Source organism: Plutella xylostella, chromosome 22 (genome assembly GCF_932276165.1).
Source record: "Plutella xylostella chromosome 22, ilPluXylo3.1, whole genome shotgun sequence".
In the NCBI taxonomy this organism is placed as follows: Eukaryota; Metazoa; Arthropoda; class Insecta; order Lepidoptera; family Plutellidae; genus Plutella; species Plutella xylostella.
Genome location: NC_064002.1, coordinates 3,064,983 through 3,083,192, shown reverse-complemented (window position 1 = coordinate 3,083,192; position 18,210 = coordinate 3,064,983). Strand labels below are relative to the sequence as shown.

The following is an 18,210-nucleotide window of genomic DNA, read 5'->3' as shown; positions in this document are numbered from 1 at the left end:
GTAAAGTCCATCTTAGTAGAATTTGGTAAAAAAACAGATTGTTGTTGCTAGTTCAAACCTTGGGAATATCTAATTGATATGGAAAAAAAACATATCAATATTATATCAATAGTTTGCGCTGCAACAACACATCTCTACAAATTTTACCTTCACCCCATTTGTTTACTCAATTGTCATATCACCAAAATACATTCGTATAGTGCCACAAACTTATCTGTTCCGGTGACAGCTCAAGTAAATGAGTAATATTTCTTCATTCTATAAGATTTTAAGTTTGCCAGTAGTGGTAATTCGCTCTTGTGGTTTTAATTAACCCATCTAATCTATATTAATATATAATTCATTAGTAAATAATGAGATATGGATCAATTTAGTTCGCTCTCACCGGAACAGATAAGTTTGTGGCACTGTACCTACATTGCAATCGAATTATTCGAATAATAGGTGACTTTGAGACCATCGACACCTATTCGCGACATGATAGATTAGAAGTGATGTCTCATGAATTACCTAAAATTATGGTCACCAAAAATAGAATGAGATGGAGGGCTCCGTGCTGACTATCTCTGTCGGCTCGTTTTTTTGGTGCAGTTCCTGTTGTATTATTACTTCCATGGATGATCATAAACTTCTTGTCATAATTATTGTAGGTATTTTTATAATTGCTCTTCTTCTTCTAGTGCCGTCTCCTAGCGAAGGTTGGCAATCATGCTGCTGATTTCTGTCTTGGAGGAACCATTTTCCAGTGCTAAGAAACCACTGGCGTAGATTTTGCAGCCATGATGTCATTGGCCGCCCAGGCCACACATCATAATCACCAAAGAATCACCATCACATCACTCGGCACACCTATCATTCGCTTATAGGTATTTACAAAATCTCACTCAGATGTCAGAATAATAACAGGACCACGCATTCCCTTAGCAAGTCATAAGTTTTTTCAAAAGATTTTTTAAATAATGCCTGTCAGTTTCACGTCAGTTTATAAATAATTGCGTCAAATCTCCGTCAAAATTACTTGTTAAAATTATTTACTTTATTTTATAAATGTTTAAATTTCTGTTTTATTAATATTCCACTATTTATATTAAGAAAAAGTAAGTCAATATTATTGTTTATAATTTTAGAACTTTACATCCTTATAAAGTTATTCAATTTTGTATGATTTTTATATTATTCAATAGATCACCATGAATGCGCTTCCCGTACCATTGAATAAGGCCTCTATGCGTAAGTATGAAGACCTAGAGGTACCGTGCGAGAGCATCCTCGCAACCTACGTGTGGATCGACGGAACCTGCATAGATCTGCGGTCTAAGGACAGGACATTGGACTTTATTCCTAAGGAACATAAAGGTAATATTTATTTATCAGTTTTCAAACTCTACGAGCAGGAACAACTTTACTGTTATGTTATTTACAAAACCTTCTGAGTACAGCTAAAGAAAACATTAAGTGAAGTATATCATTCAATTTAGAGGTATTAGGTATACATAAGGTCAGGCTATCTGATTATGAAACTAGTAAGTAAATCGACAAATTCAATTAATTTATTTATAAAATATTATTTATACGTTAATGTAACTAAATGTTTCAATTAATGAATTAGTGAGTTTGACCAAGTATAAAAGTGTATTGCTACTACGAAGCTAACTCTACTATTTAATATTTCCCAAGAGCATCAGGTATGAGTGTTATTTGATTATTACGGTAACTTCAGCAAACCGCATACCTACCTTTATAATATGACCGCAGGCCTGTAGTCAAAACCCGGAGCGGGTTTCAGCGACCCCTTTCATACAGAGATAGAAGGCTATCTATCAAACTGCTCTCGGTATTCACTAATGAACTACCTAAGTAAAAACCCTACCCTACCCGACCCAAATTGGTATTCACATATTTTATGTTTAGTTGAGGTAGGTATTCAGAATGACCGTAGGTACCTAAAAATGCCAATGAAAGCTCGCTATAAATAGTATGAGCCAAAAAATATATCATTATGATGATTGCAGAGGCTAGCAGAGCTGTGCTGTGCTATAATATGCCATGTATGTATATAATAGTACTAATTAAATACAAGGGCGTACCCAGGTAGGGGCAGGGGGGGGCAGCTGCCCCCCCCTAGAAGATAAAATAAACGAAAATTTTCCTGCCAAGTCGGAATTAAAAACGTGTTATCTACTCTTACCTACCTACCTATTTTGTTTTGTATCTTAATCAAACTAATTAAGGTCAACTGGGGTTACATTGTATTTTTAGATCACTAAAAGTTTTCGGAATAATGGGAGCAAAGGTATGAAAAATTTAATGTAAAAGTGAGATATTTACTTTATGAAACTAACGACTGTTGAACAACTATTCTATTCTATTCTATTCTATTCTCGTAGGGGGTGAAGTTCCTGTACGTGGCTCTCTCGAGTGGAACCTTTGTACATATCCCCTTGGTTTCAGCTCAGCCAGCCTAGCTCCCGAGTAAACTGGAGTAGCAGGCCTGGGTGTTGCAATAGCTGAGGTAGGCGCTCTGTTGGTCCAAGAATAGATAATCTTGTTTCTGTAGTAGGTGGACAAGCTAACAGAATATGTTCAACCGTCTCATCTACTTCCTTACATGTCCTACATAAGGGACTAGTTGAGTTACCTATGGTATATAAGTGTTTATTCACGCAACAATGTCCTGTTATTAATCCTACCATTAATGATATATTACTACGGGACAGGTTGAGTAAGTAGCGTGTAAGTTTATGGTTGTGTGATACAATAAACGCTTTAGTTTGTCTGCAATCTACACGATTTTTCCACTCCTGATTGTGTTCAGATAGTACATACATATATTGAACAACTATTTCTTAACAAATTTAAAGCATTGATTTCTTTGTTGGAATCTTATAAAAGTTTCTTATTTAGTGTCTTAAAAAAATCGTGATTTTTAACGCATTTTCCAGGTTTGAGGCAAATGTGTTTTTAGTATGTAACTATTCAATAGGTAAGCTTTCCGTGAAAAAAATAAGAGAGTTTTATCCAGTAAATTTTTTTGTGCAATAGTATGGTTGTTAATTTAGCCAAAAAAAACTATTGACGAATTCACAGATGATTTAGTAGAAATCAGGAAAATGCGTCTAATTTTCATGGATATACTCCATGATAAATCCAAATAACATTTTTATGAAAAAAGAACTACCTAAGTACTCCTGTAAAGTGTGAAAGACTGTAGATTTAATAGTGGTGAGTGACAGTTGTGAATAAAATAAAGTAACATCCATACATCCTCTCATTTATATTCTTTAGAAAAATAGTAAGATTGGATCAAATACGGGTATTAAACTTAGATATCAATTAAAATATGTGCATGGCAAAACCCATACTTTTCAATAAGTTTAGTGTTCATAAATAGTAAAAATCCTTATCGAGCTGGTTTCAGTGATCGTAACTGATCACTGAGGTTAACACATGGCACGGTCAGCCTTGGATGGATGACCGATTTCAAATGGTTCTTTTCTGGACGCTTCCGTGCTTTGGATGGCACGTTAAGCCGTGGTTCCCGGTTGCTGCTTCGGCAGCAGTTGTTAAGCCTAGTCAGAGGCCTTCGGGCAGCTTGAAAAAATGTGACAGTTGGGTTGTACACTAACACTTACCCGACAACTTTAGTGCATTGTACTCAATAAAAAACGGCGATACAAATTTACAGCGAAAAGCGGGTGACTACAGTCGTGAGCATAATTATGTAGGTATGTATTAAAAGGTTGACAATTTCTGTTTTGAGGCAATGCGTTGCAACAATCGCAATAGCCCCATTACGCCTAACGCATTTACCCAAAGACTTTTATCAAACATAAAAAAATTAACATCATTAATTCATCAAATAAAGCTATTTCATTGAAAATTTGTGTCCATATAAGTAGCCCAATGACTATTGTTTAGAATACCTACTGAATAAAATCAATTGATAAAGAAAACTTTAGATTCACATTTTCAATCACCTGTCACAGTACCAAACTTTCAAAAAAATGTGCAAATCACAAAATGACTGCATACTGGGATAATATTATGTTGACTACAACACCATCTGTCTGCAGTTCATGTAAATTATTTAGTTTAAGCCACCGTAACTAGATGGCATTTTTCAATATTGATAAAGCCGTTTTCAAATAGGATCGAAAAGATTAATTTGGCCCGTAGACGCAATTGGCCTAGTTGACCTTAATAAAAGACAATTTTCATGATTTTTGTTTCAATATACCCGACCGACCATCATCTCAAGAGCTGCCCCCCCTAGCTGAAATCCTGGGTACGCCCTTGATTAAATAGTGATTTATTAGCCTCAGCACAGTAAAATGTTAGGTACGTCTGAAGAACAATAGGGGAAGCACGGTGAGATATGCTTAGCAGCACAGATTAAATATTACCTAAACTTACTAACTAGCAGTCAGCAAAATAAATATTGTACAACTTGCCTTCAGATCTGCCGATATGGTACTTCGACGGGAGCAGCACCAGCCAAGCCACCGCCGATAACTCGGACACGTTCATATTCCCGGAAGTGATTTACAACGACCCGTTCCGCCGCGGCAGCCACATCATGGTCCTGTGTGACACGTATGAGTACAACTACCAGCCTACAGGTAAGGAGTGTTAATAATAATAATGTGTAGGGGCATCTCACACACAAACAGAGCCTGTAATATGAGCATCGGGACGCTGATATAAAGCTTTACAGATACATAATTATATTATGTATCAGCCAAATCCCTTGTATAAATATCTGTATTTAAACAAATATCTGCCCCAACTAGGGACCTGGGACCTTCAGAATAGCAGTCAGGGTCACTAACCACTAAACCATTCGGTCATCGGGTATTATCATATCCCTACTAAAATAGTTACATCCTATGAGTTGCAGGAAAGATCTCGCTCTTGTTTTAGTCTACTATTTTAGTCAATATCTGCACATATTCGTAAAACATTGCTTCAATTTAATATAAATGTCACTCAATCACAAATTCATTATGTAGGCATCCTGCTATTATAATTTTATACGTCAGCTGCAGATTACGTTTCATAAAGTTATACATCAGAAAATTAACCACACATTCATAATAATATATTGTTATTACGAACATTCAGAGCTTTCGGAGTTAATATTGTAATAAAATAATACCGTATGGCTCATTTACGAGTAAGTGCGGGTGGATCGGTCAATCAGTAAAAGTATCATGTGAAGTTTTTGTTCTTTGGAACCACCTGTTTCATCGATTGAGCGTGCAGCATAGGAGACTCAGTTAAAATTAATACCCTGGGTGCGCAGTACCTTTAATTTAAGGGGTACCCGCCCATACTCAAGCGGTAGCTGAACTGCAATCCGTGAATCGTTCTTATACAAATAGAATATGATTTTATTCGTCACCACAAATAGCAACACATGCAAAAATACTTATAAACTAGGAACAATTAAGCGGCATTTTCGCTAAGAGTGATCTCTAAACTTAGGGCTGATTTTTCAATAGCCAGATAAAAGTTATCTGAGGAATAATTCTGATACTGTCGCGTCTCAATATTTGTATTAGACAGTGACAGCAACAATTTTATTCCACAGATAACATTTATCTGACTACAGAAAAATCAGCCCTTAGTGCTTAAAAACTCTCTGGCGACCTCTTACAGGCAACCTTGAAATTCAAACATCTTCAATTCTCATTCCAGAATCAAACCACCGCAAGGACTGCGTCCTCCTCTGCGAGAAGGGCGAAGTAGAGGAGCCGTGGTTCGGCTTCAACCAGGAGTTGTTCCTGACTAGCCCCGACGGGCGGCCGCTGGGCTGGCCGGTGGGGGGGTTCCCGCACCCGCCCGGGCCCTACTACTGCGCCGTGGGGTCCAACAAGATCGTGGCCAGGGATCTTATGGAGGCGTTTTATAAGTTAGTTTTTTGAGTTGTATGGTTTTTTGCTTTGATGTTGAGGGTGTCACATTTTATGGAGCTTTTTCGGAAATTTTAAATTTTCAGCAGCTTCTTTCTTTCTAAGACTTCAACAAGAAGATTTTTTTTTAACGTTAGTAATAGAAGAGTGTATCTAAAAAAAATCAAAAAAACTTGCGCTGCTACGAACTAGTACTTCACCGTAGTCTAAGTCCAGTCCACGGTCCAGTGCTATAGTCCAATTTGGATCAGTAAATACCTAAATTGCAGATTAATTATATAACATCAATTAAAATAACTTTTGAGTACTTACCTAAGCTTTTTTATGTATATTGGTCTAATAAGCAGTTCGTAAAAAAAATAACATCACAGTTCATTTATGCGTTTTGGTATATTAAACCGAAGGGGTATGACTAAGCTCGTTATAAATTCTGAATAAATTTTGAAGTACTTACGACTCATGGAAATAATCTATCGGATAATTTAATTACCCACTATTCTGTTTCAAGGAATAAATTTGTATTTTGTTTATTCATCGCTGTTTAAACTAAGATCTAAGCAAAACTGTTAACTAAATATGTGTTTCCACAAACTTTCGTGTTTAAACACTTCAATTAGAAAACAAAGTTATAGTACAGTCGGCTGCGAAAGTCAACACGCACACCGAACTTATGAACATTCGGCTATGTACTGAGTATTTCACATTATTAAGTTAATGTAGTGCACCGAAAGTGCCTCCTTAATTTGATGTATCAACTGTATTTTATATACTTCCTGTGCACCCTGGTTAGGTACCAGGTCTACTGGTCTACTGACGTAAACCCTAGACGACAAACACGCAAAGAAGGAGAGTAATATAATTACCAGCAACAGTGTATTGGTGTTTTTAAAATAAAATGTAGATCAATCTTGTGTTGGCGTCCACCATCCCGCACTGGGACGGCGTGGTACACTAAGATAAATAAAATAATTAAAAAAAAAACGTTTGTTTCAGACAATGAGGTCCATATAAGTATAAAATCAGTCCTTAATTTTAAATGTTACATTAAATACTTAAAACAATTTAAAAAGAAATGTACCTAAACTAAAAACCTTTCCTTCATTGGAAGGAGACCCGTGTCCCAGCAATGGGGACGTGATGAGTTGTGATGATGATGATAGATCAATGAAACTGGTAGGTACTTTTCGGCTGACTGTACTACAAACGTACTATGTTACGTTTCTGTTTACACAGGCGTAGCTTTCCCAAGTCAAATTGGGTTCCGTATTCTATCGTAAGCAATATTATGTGACCTCGTTACAAACTATTGTTATAACTGTATTATTTTTATTGAAAATGAAAATCGAATTTATTATAGACCACGTGTGTGTCAATACACAACATGCTGTTTTCGACGAATTAATCGGTTGTGTGAAAATGCTGAGCGGTTATGTGTAGCAACCCTCAGCAGTTCTAATTTTATGTTTCAAAATCAGCTTATAAATTTAGGATCCAATGTGGTAATAATTCATACTCGTAGTATAGAGTGGAACCAATTCTTTTTAGTACATAATATTTAGGCCAATCGTGACTTTGTCTAGACCTAGACCCACTAGCCCTTAGGCTTTGATTTTCTGGTTACATGAATTGAGGCATTTCTTTTCTGCCGCGGGCGATATCGTTTTTATGTCCATCCTACCCTGCCGATAACTATATACCCTGCCACGTAGGCAATGGCACATGGCACAATACCGCAAGCTAGAATATAAATATAGCCAATCTGCAATAGAGGATTTGGCTCAATCTCTATATTACATAGGACTTCAAGAATTCCATTCGTAACTTCAACTTTGTAAGTCTACTAAATTATATGAATGTTTCAGGTGTTGTTTGTTCGCTGGAATACAAATAAACGGCATCAACCCGGGAATGACGCCTGCACAATGGAATTTTCAGGTTTGATACTAAAAATACCAATGGACAACATTTCATTTTCTTTACCCTATATTTTTATTAGCTATTCGGAAAGTTTATAGAAAATTAGTGAACCCGTATTTTTTTATTTTGTATATACATGAATTTTTGCATGTTATTTTTAACTTTAAAGTTAATTATTTTAAAACCGGAAGTGACGTCACATATTAGGCTCAATTTTTATTTTTGTCTATTGCCTGAGTCTCGAAAAAAAACATAAATGTCACTGACAAGTGACATTTAAACTTTGTTTACATGCCAATTGCCAACCAACAAATGGGTCATTTTCAAATGACATTGATATTTCTGATGATGGAAAGTAGGTACTTATCATGTAAAAAAATAAGCAGAAGCATTTTTTCAACTGTTTATAGAGGTGATCTCTTAATAATAAATAAAAAAAATAGTCAGAAAGTGTCAGAACATAATTAATGAAAATGACCCAAATAAACAACAACGTCACGATAAAACGTCAACGTCAATCAAAAATGAAAGTGACAGTTACTTTGTTTTTAAATCTATGGGATTTGATCATCAAAATGCATCGCACCTGATGCATGACGTTATCAGCACTTTTTTACTATTTTATGATTTTCTCGAAAATGATACATCCAAAAAATACAAAAACATTTTTTTTGTGGCCTTTAGAGCTAAATCTTGAAATGGTTTTCGATTTATAGCAGCTTTAGTTTTTTGAAATGTTGTCCATTGGTAGCAATTTTGAAGGCAGACATTTTAATTTTAACGCTGTCAGACTATTATTTTTGCCAGTGGAAAAAATTAGATTTAAGGTCTTCGCACATTATAACAACTCCACGCCAACGCGGCAGCAACTCTACTCACACTCCTTTAGTTTAAAATAAAGTTTTGACAGGTCTAAAATTAGAATTTCTGCCTTCAGAATCATTATAATATTAATTTATATCATCAATAGTAATTAAACATGTCAAAAGGGTGGTGTTTAATAAACTTCCTATAGCTACATAACGTTGTTGGCGCGGCATCGCTCCAATACTTTGATTTCGAGCACGAGTAGACCCGCTCGCGTACTTACTTCGAGTCGGATGCCCATAAACGTTATCATTAAACAAAGCTATTAGGGCGTACCGCTATTGGCGGTAGTTTACTGAGCTACACTCCAATATTGCCGTCCTAGGGGTGTTATTAGTAGGTATTCATCACGACCCATTACGTCTCCACTGCTGGGGCACGGGTCTCCTTCCAATGAAGGAAGGGTTTAGGCCTAGTCCACTTGTAGTAGGTATTAGCTCGGTGTAATAGAGATCGTCTCTTTGTCTGTGTTAATGCTTTTGGTTTACACGGCATGAATCATTTATGTTGTGGCGTTGTTAGCAGCTTATACGACTTAACCGACTCAATTAGGTGATGTTCTGTTCTGAGGCATCTAAACATAACATGTTACAGTGTGGTCGTTCTTCTACAAAAGTGTTTTTTACTAGGTTTTTATTTATTTGTTGCGATTGGGTGGGCTGCAGAAACAAGCTCATGAATGTATGATGGAAAAGCCTGGAATCCTAATACTCTGACAAAGTAATCCCATGGTAAAAAATCGTAGTAGCCGAAGTGATACTTTGACCACACGATCTACCCATAAAAGTGTATGACTGTGTGCTTAAATTTTTCAGCAGCATCTCACTTAACTCCCTTTATTTTCCTTTCCCAGGTAGGGCCGAGTCCCGGAGTCCGCGCGGCCGATGACCTCTGGATGGCGCGGTACATCATCTGCCGGCTCGCCGAGGAGTACGGCACGGTGGCCTCGTTCGAGCCCCAGCCGATCCCAGACTGGCCCGGCAACGGCACCTTCGTGTACTTCTCCACTAAAGACATGAGGGACGATGACGGCATACTGTAAGTTCTTTGACGTTAGCCTGGTTTTTAATTCAGATTCAGATTCATCATTTAATCATTTATAATTATTTGTTGATAGTCAATACCACCTTTATCTACCGCCTTCTAGTCTAAGTATTAATGTAGTTATTAATGTAATTATTTTACAATGTTATCAAAAGCTAAGGTTTAGGTCCGTACAAAATAGACAAAATTATTACCTACCTACTCGTAAGTAAATGTCACAGTTCAGTGCTCGATAAAGGCTTTTACCAAGGTAGGTAACTAGGTAGCTGAACTACGGGACATTAAACACCATACTTAATAATGCATAGGATCGTAATAAAGTGGCTCATATATTGCGAAGGCTCGGTTTAGGCCTCGGTTACAATAGAGTAGGTTTTATTGGGCTTACGAGTATTCTATTGTAAGAAATTGCTGCTCAGAGTCAGGAATTGTGACCGAATCAAGACAATAAGCTTTTGACCTCTTATCGAAATTGGCACAAACATTACTTACATAATATCAGCAAAAACCCCTTGTGTACCAGGACTTATATATATACACTCTTTTTATCATTGCTTTTTATTAAGTTTATAGCTTAATCGTATTTTTTTTACATAATTTTAGTCTAAATGAGTTTCTTTAAGGCAATCACATCATGTGTATTTCGTACATCTAAAAATCAGTTTAACGTGCATTGCAAAGATGTATGAAGCTTAATTTTGTACTCTAGAGTCAACTGCCGTGTTTGTACATAATACACTTATTTGCAATAAACAAATCATCGTAATCCAAGCTTAGGTGCCGAGAATTATGTCCTTTTCCTGTTTAATAGCACAATCCGATTCCATTCGGCCAAAAATAATGGTTCGTATTATTTTAATGGGCAGTAAAGGTTCTTTTTCGATTGTCCGAAATTGCTATTTCACTGCGACATAGCTGTAATGATTGTATAAATGGAAAGAATACGAGTGGGTGACAATACCCATTTATCTAAGTATCGAATAGAGAGACAGTGATTTATTTATAGTGTGTCAAGCCCCAAATAATCACGCAATATCGACGTTTAGGCAGGCAAACCCTTACAAAAATATGTATTTTAACAACTGTCCCGATTCACAGCTGTGGCACTTGTTAGTCAAACTTTGTCTTTTTTCTTTATTAGGGTCTTTTAAAATGTAATTAAATTAAATAAATGATTAATGAAATCGTCAAAACAGCAAAAGTTTTCGAAAGACTGAGAAACAGCGGCGGAAGCATGTTGTTCCAAACTTTGTAGGTAATCAATCTAAAACTTCCCCGCAGAGTGATAGAGCGGGCCATAGACAAGCTAGCGCGAAGGCACGGAGCTCACATCAACGAGTACGACGCCAACAACGGGGCTGATAATGCAAGACGTCTCACGGGGAAAGCTGGCATGCCACATATAAGGGATTTCACTGCAGGTAATAAAAAATAATAGTTTGTAAAAAATAACGACGATAGTTTATAAGACGATTTTATATTTATACTATAGGTATTAATGACTTATGGTGCATGCCTAAAAGTTAATTCTAGATAAAGTTATGGATTTAAAAAAACGTACCACGACATGCGTAGGAAAGTCGCTTGCATAACATGCGAAGCAGGAATAATAAAAGTCACCTTATAAGATCTCTCGATTGAAATTATATTCGCGTTCCAATAGGTCCAATCGACGGTTAATAACGCTAACTGAAGCATTAGGCGCAAGACGCGAACGCCAAAACGTGACAAAAGTTTTGCGTCGCGCTTACTCGCATCGTGCGGCTTCGATAGCGAGTGCGATTGAAAACTTTTCTGACGTCTTGAGCCCCGAGCTAGACTAGCTTGTTTGATTACCGCATCACAGTAGTAGTTGTTAATATGCAGATTGGACTAGAACCCTGGACCTTGCCGCAGCAGCCAGTGTAATTAACCGTGCGCCAGCCAGCCAATACAATATCATAATAATTGTTTTCAGCAGTTCAAATTGGCAGAAGAAAATTTATTCCGAGTTGAAAATTAATTGAATCATAGAGAAACAAGCATCGCACATCAATCATGGAAATGAAAACATTTATTCAATTAACTCTTAACTGAAATTATGTATTTTCATATTATTTTCTACCAGAGTTTACCTACTGAAAATGGTTTAAGTGAAAATATAATGTTATGATTCAGAATCAGACATTGTGGATATATAATCAGATTCCATGTAGGTCGATCCTTAAATCCAAAAATAAAACAATATTTATTATTCCTATCTTATATCAGCCCAGTCCATTATGGACCGTATACACAAACACATTAGGTACCAATCAAAAATAAATCAAAATAATTACAAGGTGTCTTTACACCTCTAAAAGCATTTTCTACAAGGGATGTTTCTTTGGAAAGTAACCAGTAAATCATGTGGTTTAATTAACCGGTTTCTTTTACAACCCTATATAAAAAAATATTGGAAAAATCTTACCAAGTAAATTGTTTAATAGATTTTCGTTCGAATATTTAAGCTCCTTTCTATCGGAATATCAACAATCTGAATTGCTGGCGGCTAAGAATTTCGCTTCCTGCCGCCTTTTGCTTTATTATTATCAAGTATATTTAATTATGATATCCGTACACTTCCAGGGATTACCCGGTCGGTTGCACGATGGTAATTTAAAGGGAAAATCAAACTCAAATATACTGTAGAGGTCACTTTTACCTAACGCTAAATGTATAGACTTTCTTCTTCTTCTTCTTCTTAGCCGTTTTCAACCTCAAATGTATAGACTATATTATATAAAATAATATTTATTTTTTTGTATTTAAATCATTTTTTTATTCATTTTGAACTAATAGACGTTTGACAGGTGACTAATTAATAGCGTTTGGTGAAAATGCACTAAATCCCACCTATATCGTAGAACAAATTTTATATTGTTCTGATATAGGGATATTGTTTTATAAGACAAGATACGAGCCATAATTTTAGCCGCTACCCGATTAGGGATAGGGTCAAATAGCTCTGTGTGTTTTAAAGAGTGCTTGGTATTATTTTGAAATAAGGTACTTAGGTACTTAACAAAGCTTACCTTGCTTGAGCTTGACTCTATTTCGTTTTAGAGCTGGAGGATTAGCTGCCTTACTAATATTTATTGTCGTCCAGAATTTGCACAAAATTTTACAAGGAAGAGTAAGCATAAGGAGTATATTATTATTATTGGCCAGAAGAGGATCATTACAGGTGTTGCAAAAGTAGAACTGTAACTAGCGAAAAAAACTTTGCTGGTCCCGTGACTTTGAAACCCAATAGTCGTTGAATTGAAATTGTTCACAATTACGTCCTCAGACCTATGCTTATCGGCTTACTATATCGAAAATCGCAACACCTGTATAAAGTTGGATTTGTATAACGACTTCAATAGATTAAATGAGTTTAGCAAAATTTATTTCAGTAGTAGGTAAGCGCTTACAGTATAATTACAGGAAAGTATTGAGCTTATTTTTAAATCACTTTGTAGGTTATGTGAAATACTGAAAGCTAAATCAGAAATCCAGTTCACTCGACATGCCATGCATTTTTAATAAACTGACTATTGAATTGGAATATTTTTTTGTATTGTTATGAAATAATTTTATACCTAGAGTCCAACTATAACTTCGCAACTTAAACAAATTTCCAACACCAGAAAAAGTTTATGAATGCACCTATGCAAAAAATCATTGTAATTTAAGACACTTACATGTTACATGACTTTTCCTATTTCATTCATTTAGGGACACCAGTTAAATGAAACCTTATTTTATCCGTTGCAAAGTTAGCATTCTCTGACTCCATTCGCACCAGACTTATCTTGCATGCAGGACACAGGACACAAGCCATTTATTGGTGTTTACATAATGGTTATGTCTAATATACATATACTTACATGGTGAAATATGATAACGTCACCTTAAATCGTAAACCGCCTAACTCCGCGCGAGCAAATTTTACAGGAGACAAAAAAAAACTGTTTATTTTGTACTTCTACTTAGGATACCCCCTAATGTTTTTTTGTTACTAGAATAAAAAAGAGGTTGCGGATTCATCGGCGTTATGAAAAATTTGCTATTTTTATCGCTTTATACATAAAATGGACTTACGATCTTTTCCCAATCTCTATGTGAATACTATTATTGGAGATACGTGTTTTTCCTGGATATACGAGTTTTTCGGACAACGATTATGTAAAATACTTTTCTCTTTGATGGACTTACGCTATTCAAATATAAATAAATCTCCCTACCTTTTCCTATTACTTCGAATTTAGAGTATTATTGATGTACTTAATAAAATGATTATGTAATCAGAAATCTTCTTTATAAGCAGTAGAAAACATAAATCAGTACTAGGCAGGCTGCGTCCATGCTCCCGCTGTCGCCGTTGAAACCCTGGTGGTAACCTGGTGGCGGTACGCTGTGATCATCATCTGACGAACAAGAAGTGACGGATTGAGAGTAGGAACGGGGCGCTTAAGATTGTTCCTAGCCCCAATGGCATACCAGACCGTGTGTCTCCGCTGCTTGCCCTCAGAGCTGGTTTGTACAGACAGTTTATCTGTCTGTTGAACCGCAGCATGAGTGTAAGTGAGGTCTCCACTGACTGGAAAGAGACCAAGTTAAAGCTCCTGAAGAAAGAAAGCAGTCCTGCAGATTCTTCTTCTGTGTACCAACCCATCAGCTCTTTAATTTAGCGACACCCCCTGGCTGAACGGTCTTCACCTTTTGGATTGTCAGTTTGGCTTATGAAATGCACAATCGATAGCGGATACAATACTTCGCGGTAATAACTTAGCGGTTCGTTTGTCGGAGCAGGATGTGAACCACGGGGTGTTAGGTAGTTTAAAAATGGTGTACGCGTTCAACTCTATACTTTGGGGAACCTTTAGGGCCACTCTTGAATACCATCTATTGCCTTCCTACCTCCAGCAAATAGTCAGAGGTCCAACTGGTACATTAAGTACCCGATCAGAGAGAGTTTATTTTCGCAGAAGGAGGTCAGTTGTGGAGTTTCACAGAGGTCGGTCTTGGACAACTCTGCAATGGAACTTGGCATACAACACTGTCCTGCAAATCAAGCTCGCAAATGGCATCAGCAGAATGCATTGTGCTAAATGCATTCTGCTGATGACACACAGAAGGTGGCTTAGAGAACATCCTTCGAAGATGACATCCCAAAGACGAAAGTGGCCTTGTTTGGCATAATCCACCACATAGGCCTTAAAACAGCGCTCCTCATGACACCCTACAAATTCGTGTTAGTGATGTTCATATTGGTATAGAACGGCACATGTGCTACCCCAGCCTAGTCGTAGATAGTTGCTGGTCATTCGAGGATTATTTCAGGATGTTAGTTCCCCGGGATCAAAAAGATGCCTGTATGCCATGCAGTGCGTAGGATACTTCCAAATCTGGGGGTCCTCGCAAATGAATCCATCGCCTCTATACGGGTGCCGTGCAATCTCTTGCCCTCCAAGGAGCACCTGTCTTGTCAAGTCGAAGAGAATGACTGTGATGGGACTGGTTGCAGAAGCCAAGGATTCGTCAGCAACGGGTTGCAGCAGCCGTCCTGCCTTGTTTGCAAAAAAAACTACATTAGTATGTTGAAGATGACTACGCGGTAAAGAAAGCCATGCACATCCCAAGCCACATGGTGGTCCAATATTGTGAAGGAGATGAAAGCCCAAAACCTGACCACATCGACAACCCGGGATAGAATATCCTGGCGCCGAAGTACGAGGAGGCCCGACCCCAGCTAAACTGGCAAGAGGGCAGGAGAAAGAAGAAGATTAGTATGTTGTAGTTAAGTGCTGACTCCAACAAAAATATACAAAATAATTTGTTTGTGATATACGCGTAACTTTTAATTTAAGAACATAATATTGCTAAAAAATTGCAAAATTTAGCTATAAATTGTTCAATAAGAATGTTAAGTACTATATTTTATTTATGTAGTAATAAAAACAAAGCCAAAAATATAGTTTTATTTCAAAAACGTACGTCCACTCCCATCTACATCGCTCATTGTATGGGAGTAGGAGGAGTTACGAGGTTTTATTGTTTAAAAATCACGACTTCGAGTTAGGAGGAAAACGAAAATTTAATTTGCTCAGAGCTAAGTTTTTTTATCGATTTACGAGTAATACGAAAAGATGCGCCTTGAAAAGACGCTTCTAATGATACCAAAAAGTCATTTTCGCCAAAAAGTGGAGTTAGGCGGTTTACGATTTAAGGTGACGATAAGTAAAATTCAATGAGAAAACTAACCCACCCTTTAAATTAACCAGCCATAACTTTAATGCAATCCTTGAAGCAGGATACTTCAAACAAGGAGCACACATCGTGATAACCAGGGGGTCACTCTATATGACGAAAAACTAAGTTTCTAGACTCTATCTCGTTGTATTAAACGTACCGATTGCACGACAGCTCTTATTATTCATTCGTTTTTCGTCAGTATAGAGTAACCCTCTAGTAGGCCTATCACAAGTTCTGTCTACTCAAGGCGCTAGCGTAATCCGATAGCAATTTGTATGGCATCTTGATCAGTGGCCCTGTTGGTAACGTTAGAAAATAGGTACTTAATAAAACGCATACAAATTCCAGTGACTTTTCTATCGAATTCGTATCAACTTAAGTCGATAACCCTGGTGATCGGGGTACAGTTCCTACCATTTAGTGAGCATCCTGTATTAAATAAATGGTGTTTTATTACCAGGTGTGGCGAACCGCAGCTGCAGTGTGCGGATCCCGAGGCAGGTGGCCGAGGACAAGCGAGGATATCTGGAGGACCGGCGGCCCGCCGCCAACGCCGACCCCTACAGGATCATCTCTATCATGCTGAAGACTTGTGTCTTTGATGAATAGCTGTTTTGGTGTTCATACATACATATTATACAGGGTGTTGCAAAAAGGGTAGACTAAGCCGAAACCTACATGTGCAGCATGGTATATGTAAGCAAAAAACTGAAATCAGAATTTAAAATTCGCGAAAAAAAAGACATTTTCCATAGAAACTTAGTTGGTCACGTGACTTTTTACTATGGAGAATGTTTTTTTTTTTCGCGAATTTTAAATTCTGATTTCAGTTTCGGGCTCAGATATAACAGCTGCACATGCTGGTTTCGGCTTAGTATACCCTTTTGCAACACCCTGTATAATATACTATACGTGCCACGATCATGGTGTTCATTTGTTTCGTCTATTGAAAGTCTGGTACATAAATATATAACCTGTGATACAAAATATCTTCTGTCTTTCTTAACAATAAAGTGATACTTAATTTTATGACCTTATCAGTTACCTACCTCATATTTAATCTGTCGAAAGGGCCAATTCATTTCTGACTTACACATACATCTTCACGTTGACATTATTAGAGTAAAATTAATTACCTTTTGCTGAAAGGAAGCAATTTACTAAGCCTCTTCTGACGTATTACCTCTCACCTCGCTTACGTAATAATGAAATAATAATTTCCGAGTTATTTTCCAAGATTACCTCGGAGTCGACATTCGGGATGCCACACGCACAGTTCGCGGAATCGAATCACCTTTCATAAATAAGTATTTTGCCTCATTCCATAATTTTGCACGGTTATGTAAATAATAAACGAAGTTATGAATTTGAATATTAGGACCTTCGATCATATTAGGACCTACGTTTCTATAAGTATTTATTTTGTACCGTAGGATGACAAGTATAAGTTACTTATAGAATTAAGACCGTTGCAGAATATCATTATTTCCTAAACAAAAATACAGTGTGCGTTGCCTACTTTTGTACCTGATAAAGAGCCAAGCAAGAAAATAAATTCAATTATTAATTATTAAAAGAATAGGCATCAGCCATCAATTACATAACAGCCATTTTAACCCCTGGAGAAAAAAATTGTTGCTATAGTTGTAAAGTTTACATGTTTGTATCTTTGCGCGATCTAGTATATTTTTAGTATAGTTTTAATTCAATATTTATTTGTGTACAGAGTACAGAGATAGGCATTATCATCATTTGCCATAGTTGCGGCTTTGTATTTTAAAAGGAATTTATGGAACAGTCATTAAATGCACTTGTGGTGTACTTACCTCTATTACATTTGAATCATTTGCACTACATTCAATTTACTTATAATTAATAAATAATGGAAGCTTTTAGGCACGTAGCCCCTGCATAATCATTTACCTAAGCTTAATTACGTATGTACTATCGAGGAGTCATCTGCAGCCCTTCCTTAGGCCATATATTATTATATAGAAAAAAGCTGGAAGATTATAAAAGCTTATTTTAATATGATTAATTTCCCCGCGCTTATCAGCACTGGTTTGGCAAAGTATGTAAAAGTAAGCGCTTAAATAAGTTTTCAGCTATTTCTTTCTAAACGGCTTTAAAGCATAGAAACGCTTGAAGCGTGCCCGTTTGTTCCCTACAAACACACGCGCTCGCACTACGAGTTGCTCACGGGATATTGTTT

At 36.8% G+C, this 18,210-nt stretch overlaps 1 protein-coding gene across 1 annotated transcript; it reads left to right on the top strand.

Moving 5' to 3' along the window:
- Positions 1–1,054: 1,054 nt before the first annotated feature.
- LOC105384158 (glutamine synthetase 2 cytoplasmic) lies at positions 1,055–16,633 on the top strand. The gene is made up of 8 exons (XM_011554350.3): positions 1,055–1,097; positions 1,185–1,356; positions 4,458–4,619; positions 5,698–5,911; positions 7,775–7,847; positions 9,550–9,734; positions 11,022–11,161; positions 16,459–16,633. The coding sequence occupies exons 2-8, from the start codon at positions 1,191–1,193 to the stop codon at positions 16,605–16,607; spliced, it is 1,089 nt and encodes a 362-aa protein (XP_011552652.1). The 5' UTR covers positions 1,055–1,097; positions 1,185–1,190; the 3' UTR covers positions 16,608–16,633.
- The last annotated feature ends 1,577 nt before the right edge of the window (positions 16,634–18,210 follow it).